We start from the raw sequence: 21,917 nt of genomic DNA on the forward strand, positions 1-21,917 counted from the left end.
ATTCAAAAACATTATAAAAATGTTACCGACCCCAATCTTTTGAAAGGTTGTGTATACTGTATATGCAACAGGGATTGCACGACTACTGATTTCTGCTAGTCGATTTCTTATTTAAAAAATACTCGAGTTCCTCGACTACTCGTCGTTCATGCTACTGTATATGAAAATCAATAATCTTACCAATAAACGCTTATTAATTCATAGCCGCAACAATTACAAATGAAAATTGTCAAAACTTTATAATTATGACATCAGATATAACATTTTTTTTTGTAACAGCCAGTATTTGTATCTGTATTTGTATCTGTAACAATCACATAATTATTCGTATCTGCATTAGGATAAAACCAGGTGGAACTTCATACAGTTACTTGATAAGACCGTTATGACTAACCTTTTTTTCATAGTTATAACTGAACAAGTATGCCATGTTAAACTAAAATAATTATTCATTTCTAAAAATATATTTATCATGCAAGCAGAGAAATGTCATGACAAACGTTTAGTGATCATATTAACAACTGAATTCATTCAATGCGCAGAAATCTTGTAGCGAGTCTTTTTTTGAAATCTGCCACACAAACTAGCAAAAGATAAAGATCCCAACATGTAGGCCAAGTAGAAAATGTATCTGTATCTAAGTTGATTATTAGTCTACTCTTGAGAGAGAGAACTGGTTTGGTTTTTGGGAGACTGAGACGTGCAACGCGTGTTTGATTGGTGAGTATCCTGTGCTTATTACATTCATTCATATCATATTGTAGCCTAAGGTTTAAATCATTGACGTTTAAATATATACAAATAATAGAACATGTATGATGTATTATTATAGGTAATATTATTCTTGCCAAGCTCTGATTTATGAGAGATGCATGGAAAGGCAACAGCAATGTGGTGTTTGATTACGCTCTTTTCATTCATAAATTTTGCATTCATTCACTTCACACTCTATTGCCTGACTTTAGAGGTCTGTGTATAATACTGCGCTGATCCCCTGGCTCAACTGGTATATAGCAAACACCAGACTGTGCAAGCTTCAGCCGAATATCCAGACAGATTTATTCCTTTTCCGTTATTCGTTTTTGAAGCCATTATCTGTGCCATTCCAAATAAGGTATTCGGCTTTGGGCACACCCCTAATTATTACATTACATATTTAAATTTAACATACAACATAGATAAAGTCATAGAAAGTAACAGCTACATGCAATACTGTACTCCTAAAATTCACATAGTTGCAAACTCTGTGCATGCATCATGGTTAATGCATGCTCGAGTTGTCGGTTGTTTCCGACAGCGCTGACTAGTGGTTAAAGTAGTCGATCACACGACTACTCAACTAGTCTATACAAGCCCTAATATGCAACGGAGCCCATATTACACATTACGGAAAAGCTCTTCTGAAAACATGAATTCTATTAAAAATGCACTCTGGCAAGCAATTATACGGCAACCGCAAATGCTTTTAAAATAAATTAAAGTTTAATGCATCCGTAAAAATGCACATTGATTCCATCACACTCTTTTCAACAGCATGCGCGGTTCTTAGCCTAAGCTCTTATATTAGTGCCTATGGCAACTTCGCAAACTCTTTAATAGGGATCATTACTTTGTTAATAGTGCACACTACATTTGGCTTATGAGAAATGGGTGGAAGCAAAGATATAATGAGGGTGCAACTGGGTCTTGGTGGAGACTCACATGGGACTTCTGGATGAGTTCTTCCTTAGTGATCTCTCCCACACAGTCCAAGTGTGGACAATCATTGCTTGACGCTGCAGACATCACTCTTCTGGAAAGAAAGAGTGAGACAGATGACCACATTAGCACACTACTAGCTGGGATCCGATTATTAAAAACACATCATTTATAGTGTGAACACTCAGCCGTCCTGATGAAATTAAGAGACCATCCCCTTTAACTTCAAACACAAGTGGCCAATGGAGACACATTTGAGAGAAATAAACCCACATCAGTTTATGACCCAATCATAAACCCACATCAGAAACCATAAACAAGTAAAAAAAAAAAAAAAAAAATTTAAAATAGTTCGGGAATTCCAGATAGTGAGTAATTATTAGAAGTAATAATTATCCTGGATAATTAATATTACTAGTAATATATTTATCATGTACATTGTGAGGTAATGTACAATCAAATATACAGTAAACGACAGTTTTGGGCATCTACAGCTGCGTGTGACGTCACTCCGGTAACGCGTCAGCATAGCCAGAATCTTCGCTAGGATACTTAGCAACTAGCATCAGTCTTTCACGCACATATTCCTCCACATCTTTTCCTACGACTATGAGTCTTTCAGTCATTGCAACCACAAGAACAGCTAAAATCCCCGCACAATGTCCCTGAATGAGGTGTTTACGATGAATGGAGAGCAGACACAAGGCGTGTGAATGCGACGGGCTAAAGCTAAAGTCAGTGCGCCGCTCATCATCTGACAGCTCTGACTCTGCATCAGCGCATATCACAACACAACACTTACAACAGAACAGTTTCATATGAACTCAGCTGGACGCAAAGCTTTAAATACGCCGTGTTTCAGGGTTCACCCAAGCCAGTGATATAATATTAACGTTAACTCACCTCTAGGGAAATCAACGACGGTTTAAATAGGAATCTATTATCGCTTCTGATCTGCTGATGAAGATACCCGGCGGTTTAAAGATGTCTTCCGTCTTGTCCGCTACATATCTGTAGTATTCCTCAGTTTGCAGAAAGCGAGTTATCAAACGCCTGGCGTCGGACACTTTAACTTCAGACTGGTGCTACATGGCATGACCATAGACTTTATAAAAGGGTATGACACATTCAAATAGCTTCTTCCGGTTGTTGGGGTGCTGAGAGTGAATGTGGGAAGCAGGCAGCGGCGGTGCCTCCTAGTGTGGACGCGCGGAACGACTCACAGACGAGACCGAGCGGGATCCATCCCAGCCCAGACGCTCCCGTGTGGCCATAGAGTCAAGTACATTACGTTAGTAGATGAGCAGTTAGGACTTGGTAAAATAATTTCGTTGATGTAAAATACAGTAAAGAAGGTAAACTTTATTTATAGCACATATAACATCATGAGGGCTAACCAAAGTGCTGCATACCAGGCATAAGAGGAAATAAAAATACAGTAAATAAAAATTGCTATATTTTACTGTATATATTATATATATATATATACAACCCGAATTCCGGAAAAGTTGGGACGTTTTTTCAATTTTAATAAAATGAAAACTAAAGGAATTTCAAATCACATGAGCCAATATTTTATTCACAATAGAACATAGATAACGTAGCAAATGTTGTAAAAAACTGAGAAATTTTACACTTTTATCCACTTAATTAGCTCATTTAAAATTTAATGCCTGCTACAGGTCTCAAAAAAGTTGGCACGGGGGCAACAAATGGCTAAAAAAGCAAGCAGTTTTGAAAAGATTCAGCTGGGAGAACATCTAGTGATTAATTAAGTTAATTGATATCAGGTCTGTAACATGATTAGCTATAAAAGCTTTGTCTTAGAGAAGCAGAGTCTCTCAGAAGTAAAGATGGGCAGAGGCTCTCCAATCTGTGAAAGACTGCGTAAAAGAATTGTGGAAAACTTTAAAAACAATGTTCCTCAACGTCAAATTGCAAAGGCTTTGCAAATCTCATCATCTACAGTGCATAACATCATCAAAAGATTCAGAGAAACTGGAGAAATCTCTGTGCGTAAGGGACAAGGCCGGAGACCTTTATTGGATGCCCGTCGTCTTCGGGCTCTCAGACGACACTGCATCACTCATCGGCATGATTGTGTCAATGACATTACTAAATGGGCCCAGGAATACTTTCAGAAACCACTTTCGGTAAACACAATCCGCCGTGCCATCAGCAGATGCCAACTAAAGCTCTATCATGCAAAAAGGAAGCCATATGTGAACATGGTCCAGAAGCGCCGTCGTGTCCTGTGGGCCAAGGCTCATTTAAAATGGACTATTTCAAAGTGGAATAGTGTTTTATGGTCAGACGAGTCCAAATTTGACATTCTTGTTGGAAATCACGGACGCCGTGTCCTCCGGGCTAAAGAGGAGGGAGACCTTCCAGCACGTTATCAGCGTTCAGTTCAAAAGCCAGCATCTCTGATGGTATGGGGGTGCATAAGTGCATACGGTATGGGCAGCTTGCATGTTTTGGAAGGCTCTGTGAATGCTGAAAGGTATATAAAGGTTTTAGAGCAACATATGCTTCCCTCCTTAACAACGTCTATTTCAGGGAAGGCCTTGTTTATTTCAGCAGGACAATGCAAAACCACATACTGCAGCTATAACAACAGCATGGCTTCGTCGTAGAAGAGTCCGGGTGCTAACCTGGCCTGCCTGCAGTCCAGATCTTTCACCTATAGAGAACATTTGGCGCATCATTAAACGAAAAATACGTCAAAGACGACCACAAACTCTTCAGCAACTGGAAATCTATATAAGGCAAGAATGGGACCAAATTCCAACAGCAAAACTCCAGCAACTCATAGCCTCAATGCCCAGACGTCTTCAAACTGTTTTGAAAAGAAAAGGAGATGCTACACCATGGTAAACATGCCCCGTCCCAACTATTTTGAGACCTGTAGCAGAAATCAAAATTGAAATGAGCTCATTTTGTGCATAAAATTGTAAACTTTCTCAGTTTAAACATTTGCTATGTTATCTATGTTCTATTGTGAATAAAATATTGGCTCATGTGATTTGAAAGTCTTTTAGTTTTCATTTTATTAAAATTTAAAAAACGTCCCAACTTTTCCGGAATTCGGGTTGTATATATATATATATATATATATATATATATATATATATATATATATATATATATATACTGAACACTTTTGTTTTCCCCCCATTTTTCATGAGCTGAATTTAAAGATTTTTTCCTACATACACAAAATGCCTATTGATTGTTCACAAATCTGTCTAAATCTGTGTTAGTGAGCACTTTTCCTTTGCCGAGAAAATCCATCCACCTCACAGGTGTGGCATATCAAGATGCTGATTAGACAGCATGATTATTGCAATGGTGTGCCTTAGGCTGGCCACAATAAAAGACCACTCTAAAAATTTTATCACACAGCACAATGCCACAGATATCACAAGTTTTGAGGTAGCATGCAATTGGCATGCTGGCTGCAGGAATGTCCACCAGAGCTGTTGCCCGTGAAGTGAATGATAATTTCTCTACCATAAGCCATTTACAAAGGTGTTTCAGAGAATTTGGCAGTACATCCAACCAGCCTCACAACCGCAGACCACATGTAACCACACCAGCCCAGGACTTCCACATCCAGCATCTTCACCTCAAAGATCGTCTGAGACCAGCCACCCAAACAGCTGCTGCAACAATCGGTTTACATAACCAAAGAATTTCTGCACAAACTGTCAGAAACTGTCTCAGGGAAGTCGTACTCATCAGGGTCTCCACCTGATTGCAGTTCGTCATCGTAACCGACTTGAGTGGGCAAATGCTCACATTCTATGGCATCTGGCACTTTAGAGAGGTGTTCTCTTCACGGATGAATTCTGGTTTTCACTGTACAGGGCAGATGGCAGACAGCATGTATGGTGTCGTGTGGGGGAGCCGTTTGCTGATGTCAACGCTGTGGATCAAGTGGCCCATGGTGGCGGTGGTGTTATGGTATGGGCCATGGCTGGACTGGCCATTGGGCATACCAGCATTTGGCCGGTGGGCCGACGTGCTTTTTGGGCCGATAATCTCATACTCATACTTTTTTTTTTTTTTTTTTTAAACGGCCCATAAAATTTGTACATTGGCGGCCCATTCGTTTTGTTTTGTTTTGCTTAATTGGCGGCGCTGGGTTTGTGCCGGTGTAATGCATTGGTCAAAGTCAGTGTTAGTTTTTTTTTCTGACAGACCAGCCCATGAAACACGTAGATCAGCGGCCCATTGGCTCTTTTCTTGATTGAGACTGGGCTGGCCCAATCACAACTTTAACGAGTGAGCGAGCAGTAGCAGTGTCAGTGTGTATCTGTAAAAAAAAGATGGAGAAGAAACGCAAGGAATGTGCAGATAAATAGCGTGAAAAAATAAAGCAGACACTGTAAACTGTGTAAAAATATATGTTTTCTGACCTTCATCAGCTCCTGTGGCAGATGATGATAGTGAGGACGGAGGATCAGGAGAGAGATGAGAAAGTGTAGAGCCTGCGGAAAGCATAACTACTTTCAAAACACTTGGGCCATGTCATGAGTGTAGATTATTTCCACATCTGCATAGTTGACGATTACCGCAATTCACTAGAAATTTAATAAGAGGCGTTTGTAAACCATGTTTTCTATACTTTTTCTAAGTATAGAAATTGGTACAACTAATTAAGAAAGTTTCCTTTATTTTTTTGTGCATTTGTTTTACTAAATATGGCTATTACTGTCATTGGATTAATATTATAACTATTATTATGTATAGGTGTAATGTAAATAGACACTGTAACTAAAAGAGGTTTGAATTTTTCTTTGTTTAATTTGCACACTGAATATGGGTTGGAGCTTTTAATTTTGAACTCTCAAAGTGCACCAGATTAATGAATTTAACATTAAAATGCACAAAATTTTCTCACGGGGGGGAAGCATGCCCCCGAACCCCCCTAGAAGGACAGAGGACACACCACCATAGTTTTAACAAAAATCCTGTAAGAAACACTGGTATTGCTATGCCAGAGCCGCTTATAGCTTGTTTTAGGATTCACCGCTGTGGATTATAGTTTAACTGTATTAATAAATATAAAATTTTGACTTATTTCATCTGTTAACTCTCACTCGTTCCTATACTCACTCATTACATGGCATTAGTGGTTTTAATGAATAGGAGTTGGTATGCATATAATTAAGGGCGTGCAAAGATGGGTGGTGTTTATGATCATATAGTGGGCCGGTCTGGGCAAAAATGCCCGGGCCGATTTTTTGTCCCAGTCCAGCCCTGGTATGGGCAGCCGTATGTTATGGACAACTAACAGAGGTGCATTGTATTGATGGCATTTTGAATGCACAGAGATACAGTGAAGAGGTCCCAGGGCCCATTGTTGAGCCATTCATCCAGGACCATCACCTCATGTTGCAGCATGAAAATGCACAACCCCATATTGCAAGGATCTTTACACAATTCCTGGAAGCTGAAACAGCCCAGTTCTTGCATGGCCAGCATACTCACCAGACATGTCACCAATTGAGCATGTTAGGGATGCTCTGGATTGGTGTATATGACAGCGTGTTCCAGTTCCTGCCAATATCCAGCAACTTCGCACAGCCATTGAAGAGGAGTGGAACAGCATTCCACTTGCCACAATTAACAACCTAATCAACTCTATGAGAAGATGTGTTGCACTGCATGAGGCAAATGGTGGTCACAGCAAATACTGACTGGTTTTCAGACCCCCCAGTAGAGTAAAACTGAGCATTTTAGAGTGGTCTTTTATTGTGGCCAGCCTAAGGCACACCAGTGCATTAATCATGCTGTCTAATCAGCATCTTGATATGCCACTCCTGTGAGGTGGATGGATTATCTCAGCAAAGGAGAAGTGCTCACTAACACAGATTTGTGAACAATATTTGAGAGAAATAGGTCTTTTGTGTGCATAGAAAAAGTATTAGATCTTTGAGTTCAGCTCATAAAAAAATTCATATCATGAAAAACAAAAGTTTTATATAAAAGTATATATATATATATATATATATATATATATAAATGTGTGTGTGTGTGTGTGTGTGTATGCTATACATACAACAGAGGGTAGAAATGTGACAGGGTAAATGGAGGACATCTGCTACAAGAATACAAACAAAAACTTTCTTGTGGTAAATTTCCTCCATTAACCCTATCAACTGCATCAGATATCAAAATTCTTAGGCCTCTGAATTATCAACAAGATCAAACCTTGTTGAAAGACCTGCTGTACAAAATATTTTTAGCACGTAAAAATACCTTTTAGTATCATCCTAAAAATGTCAACATTCCAGTGTCTTTTTGTGAAACAGATTTTTATACATTAATAGCAAGCATAGCTGTTATATTGTTAGTAATATTTTAAGATGTACACTTACTCAACTGATGTACTAAGGTTTTATTGGACTGTCAATATATATATATATATATATATATATATATATGTGTGTATGTGTGTGTGTTAAAACGTGCATATTAAACATGGTACATCAGCCATTTGTTGCCCCCAACAATGAAAACTACAGTACTTTGATAATAAAACAAAATATTTAAATATCATCTTACTGAGACATATTATTGGGAGATACAGAGTGACAACTGATATTTATAGCCAATGGATTTTATGTAAGTAGTCTACTATACTGTAAGTTATTCACTATATAGTATTTATTCAGGTAATATATTTTTTTAAAGAATGAATCAATTTTCCTTGAACTGCTTACATTTATTTAAATATTTAAATTCAAAACATTTGAATTATAACACGTATATTATGATCACTTTATTCTTATAATTATATTATTATTATTGTATTACATTACTATATTAATTATTACTATATATAATTTATATGTAATTTAACATATTATAATGTTTTTTATCTTAATAAAAACTTTAACTGTAATAAAAAATAGCCAAAACTCTTAATAAACCTCTCGTTCATTCTGCTAATAACATATTGCAATAGGCTATGGAAAAACGTATAGCATCTGTAAAATTTAAACTTAATGCCTTTCTTTTATTTTCTTTTTTTCCCAGTTGAATATTTTGAATGAATTTTTTATTCATTTGTTTTTGCTATTAGTTGTTTTGTTATTGTTTTTTATTATTAGTGTGTTTGTGAACTTTTAATGTTGTTCTGTGGTCTGTAATAATAAAGACATAAAAAATAGCACTTTCTTTGCTGCTTTAATGAAATAAACTGTTCTTTAATGCAATAATTTACACCTGCCAAATGCGTATTAAAACATCTAGTCATTTCTAGAATCCTTTGGCGGTAATAAACCATTTTTTTATATATAAACCAAGGAAAACACTCGTTTAAAAAAAAGCAAGTAAGTAAAATATGAGATAATGATCCTTTTTTAAAGGAACCAGCCGAGTCGCTACCATAAAGTATCCTGAACTTTTATTTTGGAGTCCCAGTGGCACCGGAAGTGAGTTCCAGATTCGCGGAGTCTGTTCGCGGCGTCCACGTGAGCTCAGCTATCGCAGTGAGTGATGGAGGACAAATGGTGTGTCTCCTAGATACGTAAGCATTAAATGTAGAAATAGAAATGTAAGCATTAAAGTACATTTATTTTTGCCCTCAGTCTGTAACCCTCAGTCAGTGGCATTACTTCAGTATTTCTGATGATGAGTTTTATTAATTTGTTTAACAGTTTTGAGTTAACGATAGAAAAAGGATAAATGGGGGTCATTTGCATGGTCCCATTTTTTTTTGGCCATGATCGTTGGGTGTTTTTAACAAAAATTGGATCACGTCATTTACATGCCACCTGTCTGTCTGACTCCAGCTCCCTCTTAATCAGTGTCAGCTGCTCAATCCTACTGATACAAGCGTAATGTTATGATCCTTAATTCAGCATCTAGATATAACAAATGTAATGTGTGTTTCTTTTAGGTTGACCTGGTGAAGTGGAGAATGAGCTGCGGTTGAGATCCAGAGGGGTTATGGCATGATGATGACCGAGGACCTGTTCAGAAACACACAGGTGTCCATGAAGCTGGCCGCTCTGTGCTTTATGGACTTGCCACTGTCAGTCTATTCCTCCCTTCCACAGGTAAACTGACCAGCAGCAGGGATGTGTTCTAAGCTTATCACATCATATATATATACATATATATATAACATATGCAAGTCTCGGTAGACCTCAATGTTAAAGACATATACAGATACATTTTTAGCTTTTAAGCTGTAAAAAATATTCAATGAATGTATTAACTATTAAAGTTTTATTTTTTTGTGTTTTAATTAGTAATACATGTGAAAATCCACAACCTAGTTTTTGTTTATGGTCTTCTATTCGGCTTTTTTTTGCTATTCAGATTGGCATTGATTTGATCTCCATTTGAGCAATTTAGTTATGTTTTATGGATTTCACAGCTGTGTCTGATTGATCTTTGAATGCTGGGATGTATGTTGCATGCACTGAGCTCACTGCCATGGAGAAGATGGGTTTTAGCCATAGACTGGTATTAGCAGAGCACAGGTGGCATTGCTATTCTCGCCTGCAAGCTTATGTCTTAAAACCGATTCCTTCAGAGATCGTTTTCCATTCCTTTTTTTTGTCTGCCTTTCTACTGGGAAACACAAAAGCTTTGGTACCTGTATAGGCAACCAGAAATGGTCAAGCTCTAAAAAAGACAAGAAAAAAAGTGTTCTCACAGTTTCATTATTTGGTGCCAAATTAGGAAAAGCTGTGACGTGTAGCTGTGCTTCATGTAGCAGCTAGGATAAATAAGTCGACGCTGTTTGCTAATAATAGGCAGTGTTGTTATACGCGTTACATGGTGTCATTTTGAGAGTTCCTCTTGTTTTTTAAAGGACATGAATTGAGGAAAGTGTTGCCCATTAACAATGTTTAGGTCATTCTCACAGACACTAGTGGATGGTATTATGTGTCTTCTCATAAATGTTGTGCCTGCGATTAGCTTAAACTTGCTCAGTAGATCACATCCCTCAAGCCAATCACTGTACGCCCAGCTAAATGCCAGGCTGTCCGTTGCAGTCATGTAATCCCTGCTGTCACCCCGTCTGATGGTCTCACCCTCTCCTAACGGCAGTTCTCACTCCATCTCTGTGCCTTGAGTTGAGCGCTGGATCTACAATTAAACGTTGCCTTATGTCTCTTCATTCTCTCACTGAGCAGGTGAGTCTGAGCACCAGCACCAAGAAGCTCTTTGCTGCCACTGCCTTCGGCGCGGTCTCCCTTATCTACCTGGCCCGGCGCTTCAGGAGGAGGAAGGGCAAGAAAAAAGCCTGTTCGCCTGTAGAACAGGAAACGTTCGAGTTCCTCAACATTGTCCCACTGAAAAAAGGTAAAAACCGATCGCAAATCACCTTTAAACAACAAGGAGAATTAATACAGTTGAAATCGTTTTATGAGAAAATGTATAATGTGCAACTACACTATTCAAACATTTGGGGTCAGTAACATTATTTTAAAATAAATTAATACTTTTATCGGTCTATATATTAATAAAATGAAATAAAATAAAACTACCATTATGTATTGATACACTGGGTTTATTTTTTATTTATTTTTCTCAGATTTTGAGTGTCAAGATCTCCATCTGCGCTCAAAGAACGGCTACTTGTGTAATGTGGTGTCCAGTGGTAGCCTGTACAGCAAGCTTTCGGGCTCCCTGCTGAGCCTGGCCTCTGTAAGCAACTTGTTTTATTGTCATCATCTTTAGATAGTTGTTTATTATATCTGTGACTTGTCTTGTCAAGTTAGTGCTTTACTATGAAACTGAGATGTTGAAATCTATTCTCAGGTGAGGAGCAGGCACTCCTCCAGTAGCTCCACCTGTGCTAATGGCTCCAGTTGCTGGGACGGAGCAGGAGATGACAATGACGTCTGTAACGTGCTCAATATCCCTGGCACAGCTCCAGAGAACCTCTACCTGATGGGTAAAAATTCATCTTACATTTACATTTGCATTACATTTATATTTATTTAGCAGAGGCTTCTATCCAAATGAGTTCTATACAGAAGCAGTCAGAACCAACAGAAGAGCAATAAAATTTACCATATTTTCCGGACTATAAGTTGCACTTTTTTTTCATAGTTTGGCTGGTCCTGCGACTTATAGTCAGGTGCAACTTATCAAAATTAATTTGACATGAACCAAGAGAAAAAAAAAGTTTTTTTTTTTTTATAATAAAAAAAAAAAACGCAAGAAGATAAAATAGAAACATTATTAGTGCCATCAAACGATTAAGAAAAAAAGTTTTCTTTACGTAATATATGTCTGTGTATTGTATTACTATATTTACGTATATATAAATACACACACATACAGTATATATTTTGAAAATATTTACATATATAAAAAAAACATAACATTTTACTTAAATGTATTCATGCATATGTGTGTGTTTATATAAACATAATAAATATATACAGTATGCACACATATATTATGTAAACAAAAACTTTAATTTTGGATGCGATTAATCGTTTGACTGCACAATAAAGTATCTTATATAGAAAATCTTATCTTAAGTTATCTTAAATCTTAAGTCTCATATGACACATGCGAGTCTAGATTTTGCTTGTCGTCTGGAAAGCATTGTGTTCAATTTTAAGCATCATTTGTGTACAAACATTTGATATTGTCTTGAAAGAGCGGAATCATGTATGTTCACAATTTAAATCTGATGTTTGCATTCATCTGCAGAAAGTTCCACATGTTGAATTGATGTCTCACCTACAGGAATGGAGTTGTTCGAGGAGGCCCTGCGGCGCTGGGAACAGGCTCTAACGTTCCGCAGCAGGCAAGCGGAAGATGAGGAAAACTGTGCATCCGTGAAGCTGGGAGCTGGAGATGCCATTGCAGAAGAAAGCATGGAGGTATTACTTGCCAACCACTTCAGTCCTCAGTAGGAACGGGTGATATTCCTCATTTTGCAAAGTGGAAGTATGCTATTTTCAGTGAATGTGTGACTAGCAATTTATTAGCTGCTATTGGTAAATAACTAGAAGAATAACAAAGTGCTGTAAACTGTAAAACTATTTGCCCTATAAACCAATGTGTTTATGGTTCCGATAATAAATGAATATAATATGATAACTAGGGCTGTCAAGCAATTTAAATGTATAATCTAATTAATTATATGTTGTGCCAATAAATCACATATAAAGGTTTGGTTGAGAATTTGCCCCCCAAAAGATATTTTAAAATATATTTTTTTAAAAGCATTGAATAGAAATGTTAAAAAGTAGCTTTAGAAAAAATACTTAAATTCATTGGTGCATAAATAATAAATGGGTATTAATGTTTGTTTGTTTTTATAGATGAATATTGAAGTAAAATAAAAAACAAAAAATTCTAAAACCACCAATAGGTCTTAATAGTGGCCGCTATTGTTTTTTTTTTTTTTGACAGCCGATGTTGATATCTTGGAAATATATATATATATACTTTTTTATTCATATTTAAGAATTTTAAATCATTTGACAATAGATTATAAAATAAATGTGCAAAATAAACATACTTATATACTTTAGATGACAAAGTATTTTTTCACAAATATTTAATAAAAATATAATTAAAAAGGAAGTAACAACTGTAACCAACAGGGCACTCAGTATTCTGGGAAGTTTGTGTGCATTAGGAATCATATTTTTCAAATAAAGCTAAGGTTACACTCATTTTCATACAGCGCACAGAGAAATTGACATGACTATTGCAGTGGGCAAATGCATAAAGTGCAGCATAATTTGAAATCACGTTTAAAGTTTAAAGCATTCAATTCACACGGACCGACTGTCACGCAGGGAACATGCGATCATACAGGATAAAAATGCACACTTTACAAGATCTCAAAGCTGGATTCGACTAAGTTTGCAAGGTTTGTAAAATTAAATATGCATTAGTCATTCAAAGCTTTGTTTAAATTATATAAATGCATATTTGCTTAATGCTGATGGCAAACGAGAAAGTATTATAATGTTTGCCTGTCTATTATTAATAATATAGAAAGCAATCTTTAGAATACTTTTTGTATACATTAATTCCTTTGTTTAACTGTTCTATCTGATTATTAGACAGACTTCTATTCGTATTAGACAGAACTGTTAACATAGATGACAAACAAAAGAGAGAGTGTGATCACTGTGCACTCAGGCGCTGCCTTTCTCGGCGTTATCAAAAGTCCGGTGCGCCATCAAAATAAAACCTCGAACACATCGGCCAATGCCGATATTTGAAAAATGCCAGATATTGGCCGATATATCGGTCGACCACTAGGTCTTAATGATTGAGTCAGTCACTCTACCGATTCCAGGTGATTCATTCAGAAACGGAGCAAGTGTCTGTCTTTACATCGGGTCACTGAATCATTGTTGTTGGAGAAAATGAGCAAAACAGAATACTGTGTCTAAATTTTAATACAAGTTAACTTGTTATTGTTGAACTGTTTAAATGTTTATTGAACTGATTAATACTGTTAAATGTAAACCGAATGTTAATGTGTTGGCCTTGTTTAATTAGCCATGTTTTCTAAGCTGAGTCTCTATGCTCTTAAAACATAGTGTTCTAATGATAAATTTGATTCTTTATTAGGACATCATCAGTGTAGATTTCATTCGAAAGCTGGAGTCCCTGTTACAGAGAGCATATCGGCTCCAGGAGGAGTTTGAGGGAGCGCTGGGAATGACAGACCCTTCAACACATCCTATAAGCGGTGAGCGGTAAACTAAAGATACATCAATAGATGAGTGAGTGGAAGTGAATGAATGGTCTTATGTAATATTTATCACTGGGATTGGCTCTGTGAACTGTAACTGTACTCTAAAAAATGGACTTTTAATTGATGTGTGACAGGTTGATGCATTGTTGTTGAATTGATGTGTATTTTTTTTATATTTAAACCATAAATTCTACTGGTTTCATATGTAAAAAATAATGATAATAGTCTAAAAACTATGGCTGTTTAAAGTTTGTAAGCAGAATTTATACTTGTCAAGAATATATTGCACATATTGCACATAAAAATTACAGGTAAGAGACTAAAGTGTCCCAAAGACTTCTTATAACAAACAGCACACACAACAGCAACTGATTGTGGAACTAAATTAGCCATCTATATCTAGCCATCAAGTTTCAGCATACTACGTGCAATGCCAAAATTTTTCTAACAGCATTTACTCTGTACAGTCAGCTCGCACATGCACCTTGAATATTTTTGGCAACACTGGTCTGGCCCATTTTTTTTCCCAGTCAAAAAATAAATGCATGAAAATGAACAACAGACCACTTGAGACCGCAATAACATTAGAAGCCTGCCTTGTGAAAGGAAAACACTGTAAGTGCACTGAATAAACACTAAGTAAAAACATACTGCATTCCCAGTCCTTGGATTTTTTTGGGTCTGGAATTGAACAGATTTGTATATTCAAGCAATGAATAGATCAATTGAAGACCATTTTGATGATAACTGGCTGCAGGTGTAAACAGACTGTGGCCAATAACTTGGTTTCTTCATGCAAACCTGTGACTTTCATTCTGCTGTGGAACACAAAAGAATGTTTTTTTTTAACCATATTAGTCCGTACAGTAAGCATCAATGGGACCAAAAAACTGTATTGCAGAAATAAAGTCAGTCACATAAATTTGAAACAATGTGTGGGTGAATAAATTACAAAATGTTCATATTTTAAGTTCTAAATCAAACAAAGAACCAGACACCGTAGATGTGCAGCTTTGCGTGTTCTGTTTACTGAGGTCTCAGTACGCCGCTCATGTTCTGTATCTAAATAAAGAAGCTGGTCATGGGCCAACCTTACAACTGTTTACTAATCTAGCTCTTACCCACTCCCCAGAGCACATTGCACTCTATTCACACCCATCCACATGCAAACCCCATAAACTAATTTGTCCTGAATAGGTTTATTCAGTCTGCTGTTTTGGAATTAGACCAGTTCGCTCACCTATGCGAGATAAGGGCACTTCAGTCTAATCTTCCCTCATTTGTGCAGACAAGCACATGGATCTCTCGGTGCGGGAGGATTTGGAGGACACCTGTCTGAGAGATTCAATCAGCATCGCCTCAACAGATTCCTTCGTCTCTGCTGCAGAGGTGAGAGGGAAGTCTTTGTGCAACCTGTGTAACAGAAACAGAAGGTATGAGAAATGTTTTCTTAAATTTTGCATATTGTTTCAGTTATCTGAGCACAGAGAGATGAGGAGTGCCCATGCACTGGAGTCACTGTGTCATCACCCCTTCTATGAGGACGCCCTGCAGATGGCTGAGGAAGGAAAGATCTACTGCCGAGTGCTAAGGTGAGTCGAGTATGTCAGGGATTGGGGACCACAGAATCCCTGATTGGCCAATCAGAATCAAGTGTTTTATATAGTTGTTTAATTAATAATGTATTAATGCAAATCACAGTAGTCAGTTGTTCAATTCATATAGTTCATCAGACTATAATATCGTGGACTAGATGCTTTAATAAAGTTTAGTCATGTTTATATTGGATATTTGAATGTGGCTTATCCAAACTGATTTGAGAGTATGAACAGATCTGTTTTATGGGTAAGGATATGTTTGCTCATATATCTGAAATAATGCACAGAGCTGAGTTCTATATTAGGTCGATATGCTTTGTTGTTCACTGGTCTTTTTTTTTTTTTTTTTAACAACAGAACTGAAATGCTTGAATGTCTTGGAGACACTGACTTCCTGGCAAAGCTGCACTGTATACGGCAGGCATGTCAGGTAAAGGATTTCTTTCTTATGTCGTGATTGGGGTTTGGGGGTGGTATTGCATTTGTTTAATTCATCATGTTTAATCGACAGTCTATGTTAATGGTGTTGCATTGGACAGATTAAGTTACTGTCTGTAGTCTCGTTCCACATGGCACCATAAACCCTCATAATTCCTCCTCAGGGTTGCAAGGTCTGCGTAACAAAATCAGCCCAGCAGGTCCTCAAAAACATACTTCATTCTGAGGGGACGGGGTTCGCTTTGATCTACAGACAAAAAAACCCCCGCAAAAAATAATAGTAGCCCAATTCCGAACGGAAAACTGCAGACTTGTTGACATTGGTCTTCCTCCAAATCCACTCTTTTGTAACGTTAAGATGATTTAACTTTAGGGTTGAAGTCTGCTGTGCATTTAAGCATTTAGCAGATGCTTTTATTCAAATTGACTTACAAATGAGGACAATAGAAGCAATCAAATCAACAAAAGGGCAACAAAATGTAAGTGCTGTGACAAGCCCAGTTAGTGTAATGCAGTACACGTAGCAAGTAAAAAAAAAAAAAAAAAAAAAAAAAAAATATATATATATATATATATATATATATATATATATATATATAATAAATGTGAAAAAAAAGTAGACCGGGTCAAGTGTAGTTGGAAGAGGTGTTTTAGCCATTTCTTGAAGCTCTAATCGAGTTCATTCCAACAGCAGGGAACATTGAATGTAAAAGTCTGTAAAAGTGATTTTGTGCCTCTTGGGATGGCACTATAATGTACTGTTCACTTGCAGAATGCAAGATTCTGGAGGGCATATAAGTCTGAAGTAGTCATTTTAGGTAAAGTGGTGCAGAGCCAGTGGTTTTGTAGGCAAACATAAATGCCTTGAATTTTATGCGAGCGACTGGCTGTTGATATCCAGTGCAAACTGATGAACAGAGGTGTGATATGTGCTAAAGACTAATTTTGCAGCCACATACTGGATTAGTTGTAGAGGTTTGATAGAACTGGTTAAAAAAAGACCTGCCAAGAGAGTGTTGCAAAAGTCCAGCCTGGACAGAACTAGAGATTGAACTAGAAGTAGTATAGCATGTTCTAATAGAAAGGGCCTGATCTTATATTATGTTGGACATGCACATGTGGTGTCCATTAAGTCTGCAAGACCGCAAATGTACATGGAGTCATTTGGAATGGGGTCTGTTTGGGGAAACATTTTGAACTGTACATTGTATTTTAATTCAGGTCATCTTATGTGAAAGAGCCACTAGAGCATTTCTGGCTGATACAGGAAAGAAGATACTGTCTTCGATTATAGTCAAAGCAAGGAAGGTGAGTGTTCTTTCTCTCTACCATGTGGTTTCACATGAAGTGTCCCCTGCCCAACTGACCTGTTGTGTGGTTTGAAGAGTCCAAAGAGATTTGAGGAGGTCTTTGAAGAAGTGATCTGCTTTCTGGAGCAAACGGACCATTGGGAGCACACTGAGATGGAGCTTTCTTCAAGAGGGGTAAACATCTCTTGTTATACATATACAAGACTGGACCTGGATATTAAACCATATTCAAGTTTAAACACAGTAACCTTGTTGTTTAAGGTTTGTGCTTTTTCTCTTCAGGTTAAACATCTGAACTTCTATGACATTGTTCTTGACTTCATCCTTATGGACTCATTTGAGGATCTTGAGAATCCACCTATATCTATTCAAAATGTGGTCAACAATCGTTGGCTCAACAACTCTTTCAAAGAAACGGTGCGTACACTAACATTTGATCTAACCTCAACAAAATTACATTCCGGTTACACTGATATTTAATAAAGCTGTATTTTCCCATCATAGGCTGTTGCATCAAGTTGTTGGTCTGTTCTAAAACAGAAGAGGCAACATATGAAGGTATTGTTGGAAAATTAAACGTTTTGATTGCGGTATAGAGTAGAATATTTTAATCTCTCCAGACAGCCAGACTTGAAAGATATTGATATTTAATTGTGTGTGCAGGTTCAAGATGGTTTCATTGCGCATTTCTATGCAGTGTGTGAACACATAAGTCCTGTCTTGGCCTGGGGGTTTCTAGGCCCTAAAAGTTCCCTGCATGATTTCTGCTGCTATTTCAAGGTATGCTGTAATTTAATGACCTCTGTATCGGCATGTCAGCTTCGGATGGCACTATGACTACTGAAGAGGAAGAAACGATTCATTAATGTTCTCCAAAGTGTTGCATGGATTTGCCAAGTGTGTTGGCATTAAATCTTTAAACTAAGCGTTTGTTGGAAGGAAAAACATGCCATAATGAAAATCTTGTGAGTTTAATACTGGATAATGAATGATCAGGCAAATAATGTAAAAAGGACCTCATAGGTTTGATCGAGTAATCTATTGTTGCTCACCAGCCTTATCGTAGTAAAATCATTTTCAGATTTAGTTGCTCTTAAATGACAAACAGTTAAATGTAATTGGTGTTGAGCTTAATAACCTACAAGGGCTAGTACTTGTCCATGGACTTTTGTGCAACTGAACAAGACCATGGTTTGTCCAGGGAGTCCTATCCTCTTTCTATATGGCCACTTTCCTGTAGTGTTTCCTCAAACCCAATCCAACACACCTGCCTGGAAGTTTCTGGTAAACCTGAAAATCCTAAGTAGCTGCTTCTGTTGGTTCCAGTTATGGTTAAAGCTAATCTCTATAGAATTGGATATCCTTGGTCCAGAGCAGGGGTATCAAAACCTGTGTAGTGCCACTGTCCTGCAGAGGTTAGCTCCAATCCCCTGGTCCGGAGGGGTTCTCTTTTAATAAAAGTAGGGTGTTCAATCTTGGTGAAGGAGGGCCAACTTCCTGCTCCAACCTAGAATTTACTAGTAACCCTGAAAAGCTTCATTCTGCTGCATTCCATTTTGAAGGGCTCATCCTTATGCCATTTGAAGGGTTTACCCCGGAGTTCCACTGTCTTGCAGAGTATAGCCCAAACCTATGAACTCTGAAGACCTTGATTTACATTTACATTTATTCATTTAGCTGACGCTTTAAAGCGACTTACAATTGCTATACATGTCAGAGGTCGCACGCCTCTGGAGCAACTAGGGGTTAAGTGTCTTGCTCAGGGACACATTGGTGTCTCACAGTGGATTAGAACCCGGGTCTCTCACGCCAAAGGCATGTGTCTTATCCACTGCGCCAAAACCACCCAGTTCATTAGCTTGCTCAGGTGTGTGTGAGTAGAGATTAAATTCTGCAGGGCCCTCCATGGCTGGATTTGAGGAACCCTGAGTAAACTAGAATAAGATTGTGTTCTCCATACTTTATACTGATGATCAGGGGTCTGTTTGGGTATGTTAGACCAAGGTATAATATTCACCAAATGTCTTCAATGTCAGATTTGTTGAATGTAGTCATACAGTAATAAATCTGTCTTTTGTCCACAGGAACAGGTGCTGTTCTTCATGAAGGACATTTTTGATCTGGATAAAGTACGTTACTGTAGTCTGGACACTTTGGCTGAGGACATCCTGCACTTGCTTCACCAACGCTCTGAACTGCTTCTTGCCTATGTGGGCACTGACATGATCCATCACCTAAACGGCTGTAGTGGCACACCTTTGCACCTGGTACCCAGTGCGTTGCTTGAAGCACAGGTTCAGTGAGCTTAATCTGTCTGTCATACCCTCCACATTTTCTTGGTTACCTACAGCTGCGGAGTCCACTGTACTTGGCATACTCTTGTCTTTCAAGTTGTTATTAGTGCCATGTCAATGAATTATAAAGTTTGTCTACTGTTTAAAATGAAGTGGGTAAGAACGGAAAGAGATGTTTATTTTATATGCCTGCCATGTGGTATTCCAGTAGCTTTAATTTTATACTTGAGTGGTATGCTCAATGAATGATCATAATTTTTGGGTACTTGATGTTTTGAGACTTTGTTTTAAGTATGAGTATTTTCATAGTTCTGAAAACAAAAGTTTGTTATTCTCCAGAGATTTCTAAACCAAATGTCTTCATGTAGGTCACTTGAGTCTCTGAACATTTATGGGAATTAATTTAACACTAGCCATGAATTCAGTTTAGACTTCCCAACTGTAAGAATACATGAAACAGCTGGCTGTTCTGAATTTAAGTCATTACATGATCTATTATAACTCAAAGCTCAAACAATTGATGTATTCTGTAATGTTCTTTGGGATTAAAGCTGCATTTTGTTCATAAACATGTTAAGCCAGTATACAAGTATGAATTAGATTAACACTGAAATAAAAACCTCAATTTTTTTTTTAATGATTACAATTTTATTGATGACAATGGCAACAATCTTCAACATTTCAGACCAACAGTTCTCAAAAATCAAAGTACATTCAACAACTAACAGTTCATGATAGTTTTACCTCAAAGGCATGCTCCAAATTTCTCAGATAGCCTCCGATTTTCTCTTCGTTTTAAGACCCCCACGAATTCTGTTGTGAACAATTTGCTCAAAAGGAAAAATCTTGCATGCTTACAAATAGATATGCAGCAATAGATAAACGCTTTAAATCAACTCTTGTTTAACTGACAAAAACCAGTCTGGCAAATGTATTTGAAAAAGAAAAGAAAAAAAAGTTCCTGGTCATGATTCACCTGTACAGCACTGATGCACAAAAAATCCCTACACTTTAAAGGCAAACGTACTCAAAAACATTTCATAGAACCATCAGACAACCAATAATACAGAGACATTGCCACATATAATCAAAACTAACTGGCATTACCCTAAACTAACAGTAACATTGACTTTGCAATGACAGATTCCTTGTGATATTTTTACCTTATAATTGGAGCCTTTGAACAGTCTACGTTCAGTGGAGGGACAGACTCAAAGGATTCCTCCTTAAGGACAAACTAGCTCAGGACCTGATTTCTACGAACTACGCCTGCAGCATCTTCAACACTGTGAGTGAGAATGAAGGCAGCAATGTGGGACAAACATTAGCACTACAGAGGGGCAACAAGAAAGCTGCAAACCAATGAACCAATGAAATGAGCATACAAGTATACGTCAGTTATCAGTGAATGCATTCATAGGGCTAACTCTGGATCATTTCACATCTGCATGCATTGTGTAACAGTAGAGGAGGACCAGACTTAAGACTTACCAGAAGCTAACAATTTAGCAATCAAATCAAAATCACATTGGTTTCAATTAGTAAAAAAGTAAACAGGATAATCCTAGTTAGATCTCAACAGAGGGAAAACATTTGTTAACTACAGGTCAATCTCATGCAATTTATATGGACAAAAAATAAACATACTTCCAACATATCTAAATTCTGACGATTGTGGCATACGGCTGTCTATCTACTATTAGAGACATCCTTCATTAAAACAGCGGCACATATTGACCTCGGTTTTTAAGGTGAAAAGCATTACACTAGATCACAGGCTCAATCGTTTTGATTTCTTAGGATACTCTTACCTGTGTTATTGCTGCAGAACCTAAGGTGCAAGGTCAGAGATGACACTGCAAGATTAGAC

General features: G+C 37.4%; 3 protein-coding genes across 3 annotated transcripts in view; 2 read left to right on the forward strand and 1 right to left on the reverse strand.

The window, feature by feature from the left end:
• LOC132155192 (ubiquitin carboxyl-terminal hydrolase 33) overlaps positions 1–2,913 on the reverse strand; it is a 33,012-nt gene extending 30,099 nt beyond the window's left edge. Inside the window, exons 1-2 of the mRNA XM_059564055.1 lie at positions 2,602–2,913; positions 1,702–1,792 (exon numbers count right to left, since the gene is read on the reverse strand). Coding sequence (XP_059420038.1) covers positions 1,702–1,785 — 84 coding nt within the window. The 5' untranslated portion in view covers positions 1,786–1,792; positions 2,602–2,913. The remainder of the gene's footprint in view (positions 1–1,701; positions 1,793–2,601) is intronic.
• Positions 1–21,917, forward strand: part of si:ch211-71m22.1 (uncharacterized protein LOC100149582 homolog) — a 106,020-nt gene that overhangs the window by 11,560 nt on the left and 72,543 nt on the right. The window lies entirely within an intron of this gene.
• miga1 (mitoguardin 1) lies at positions 9,113–20,341 on the forward strand. Its single transcript, XM_059564046.1, has 16 exons — positions 9,113–9,200; positions 9,611–9,770; positions 10,860–11,028; positions 11,261–11,373; positions 11,488–11,623; positions 12,430–12,566; positions 14,281–14,401; positions 15,696–15,796; positions 15,881–15,999; positions 16,363–16,435; positions 17,665–17,751; positions 17,829–17,927; positions 18,036–18,170; positions 18,258–18,311; positions 18,417–18,533; positions 19,838–20,341. Exons 2-16 carry the CDS (start codon positions 9,666–9,668, stop codon positions 20,054–20,056), a joined length of 1,785 nt encoding a protein of 594 aa, XP_059420029.1. The 5' UTR covers positions 9,113–9,200; positions 9,611–9,665; the 3' UTR covers positions 20,057–20,341.

Source organism: Carassius carassius, chromosome 12, assembly GCF_963082965.1.
Source record: "Carassius carassius chromosome 12, fCarCar2.1, whole genome shotgun sequence".
Classification (NCBI taxonomy): domain Eukaryota; kingdom Metazoa; phylum Chordata; class Actinopteri; order Cypriniformes; family Cyprinidae; genus Carassius; species Carassius carassius.

Bases quoted from the DNA above. Each gene is read 5' to 3' on its own strand.
- miga1 (XM_059564046.1), top strand. From the start codon at position 9,666: ATGATGATGACCGAGGACCTGTTCAGAAACACACAGGTGTCCATGAAG. The intron at 14,402-15,695 runs GTGAGCGGTAAA...TCATTTGTGCAG, and splicing joins TTCAACACATCCTATAAGCG to ACAAGCACATGGATCTCTCG. The intron at 17,752-17,828 runs GTGAGTGTTCTT...TGTGGTTTGAAG, and splicing joins TTATAGTCAAAGCAAGGAAG to AGTCCAAAGAGATTTGAGGA.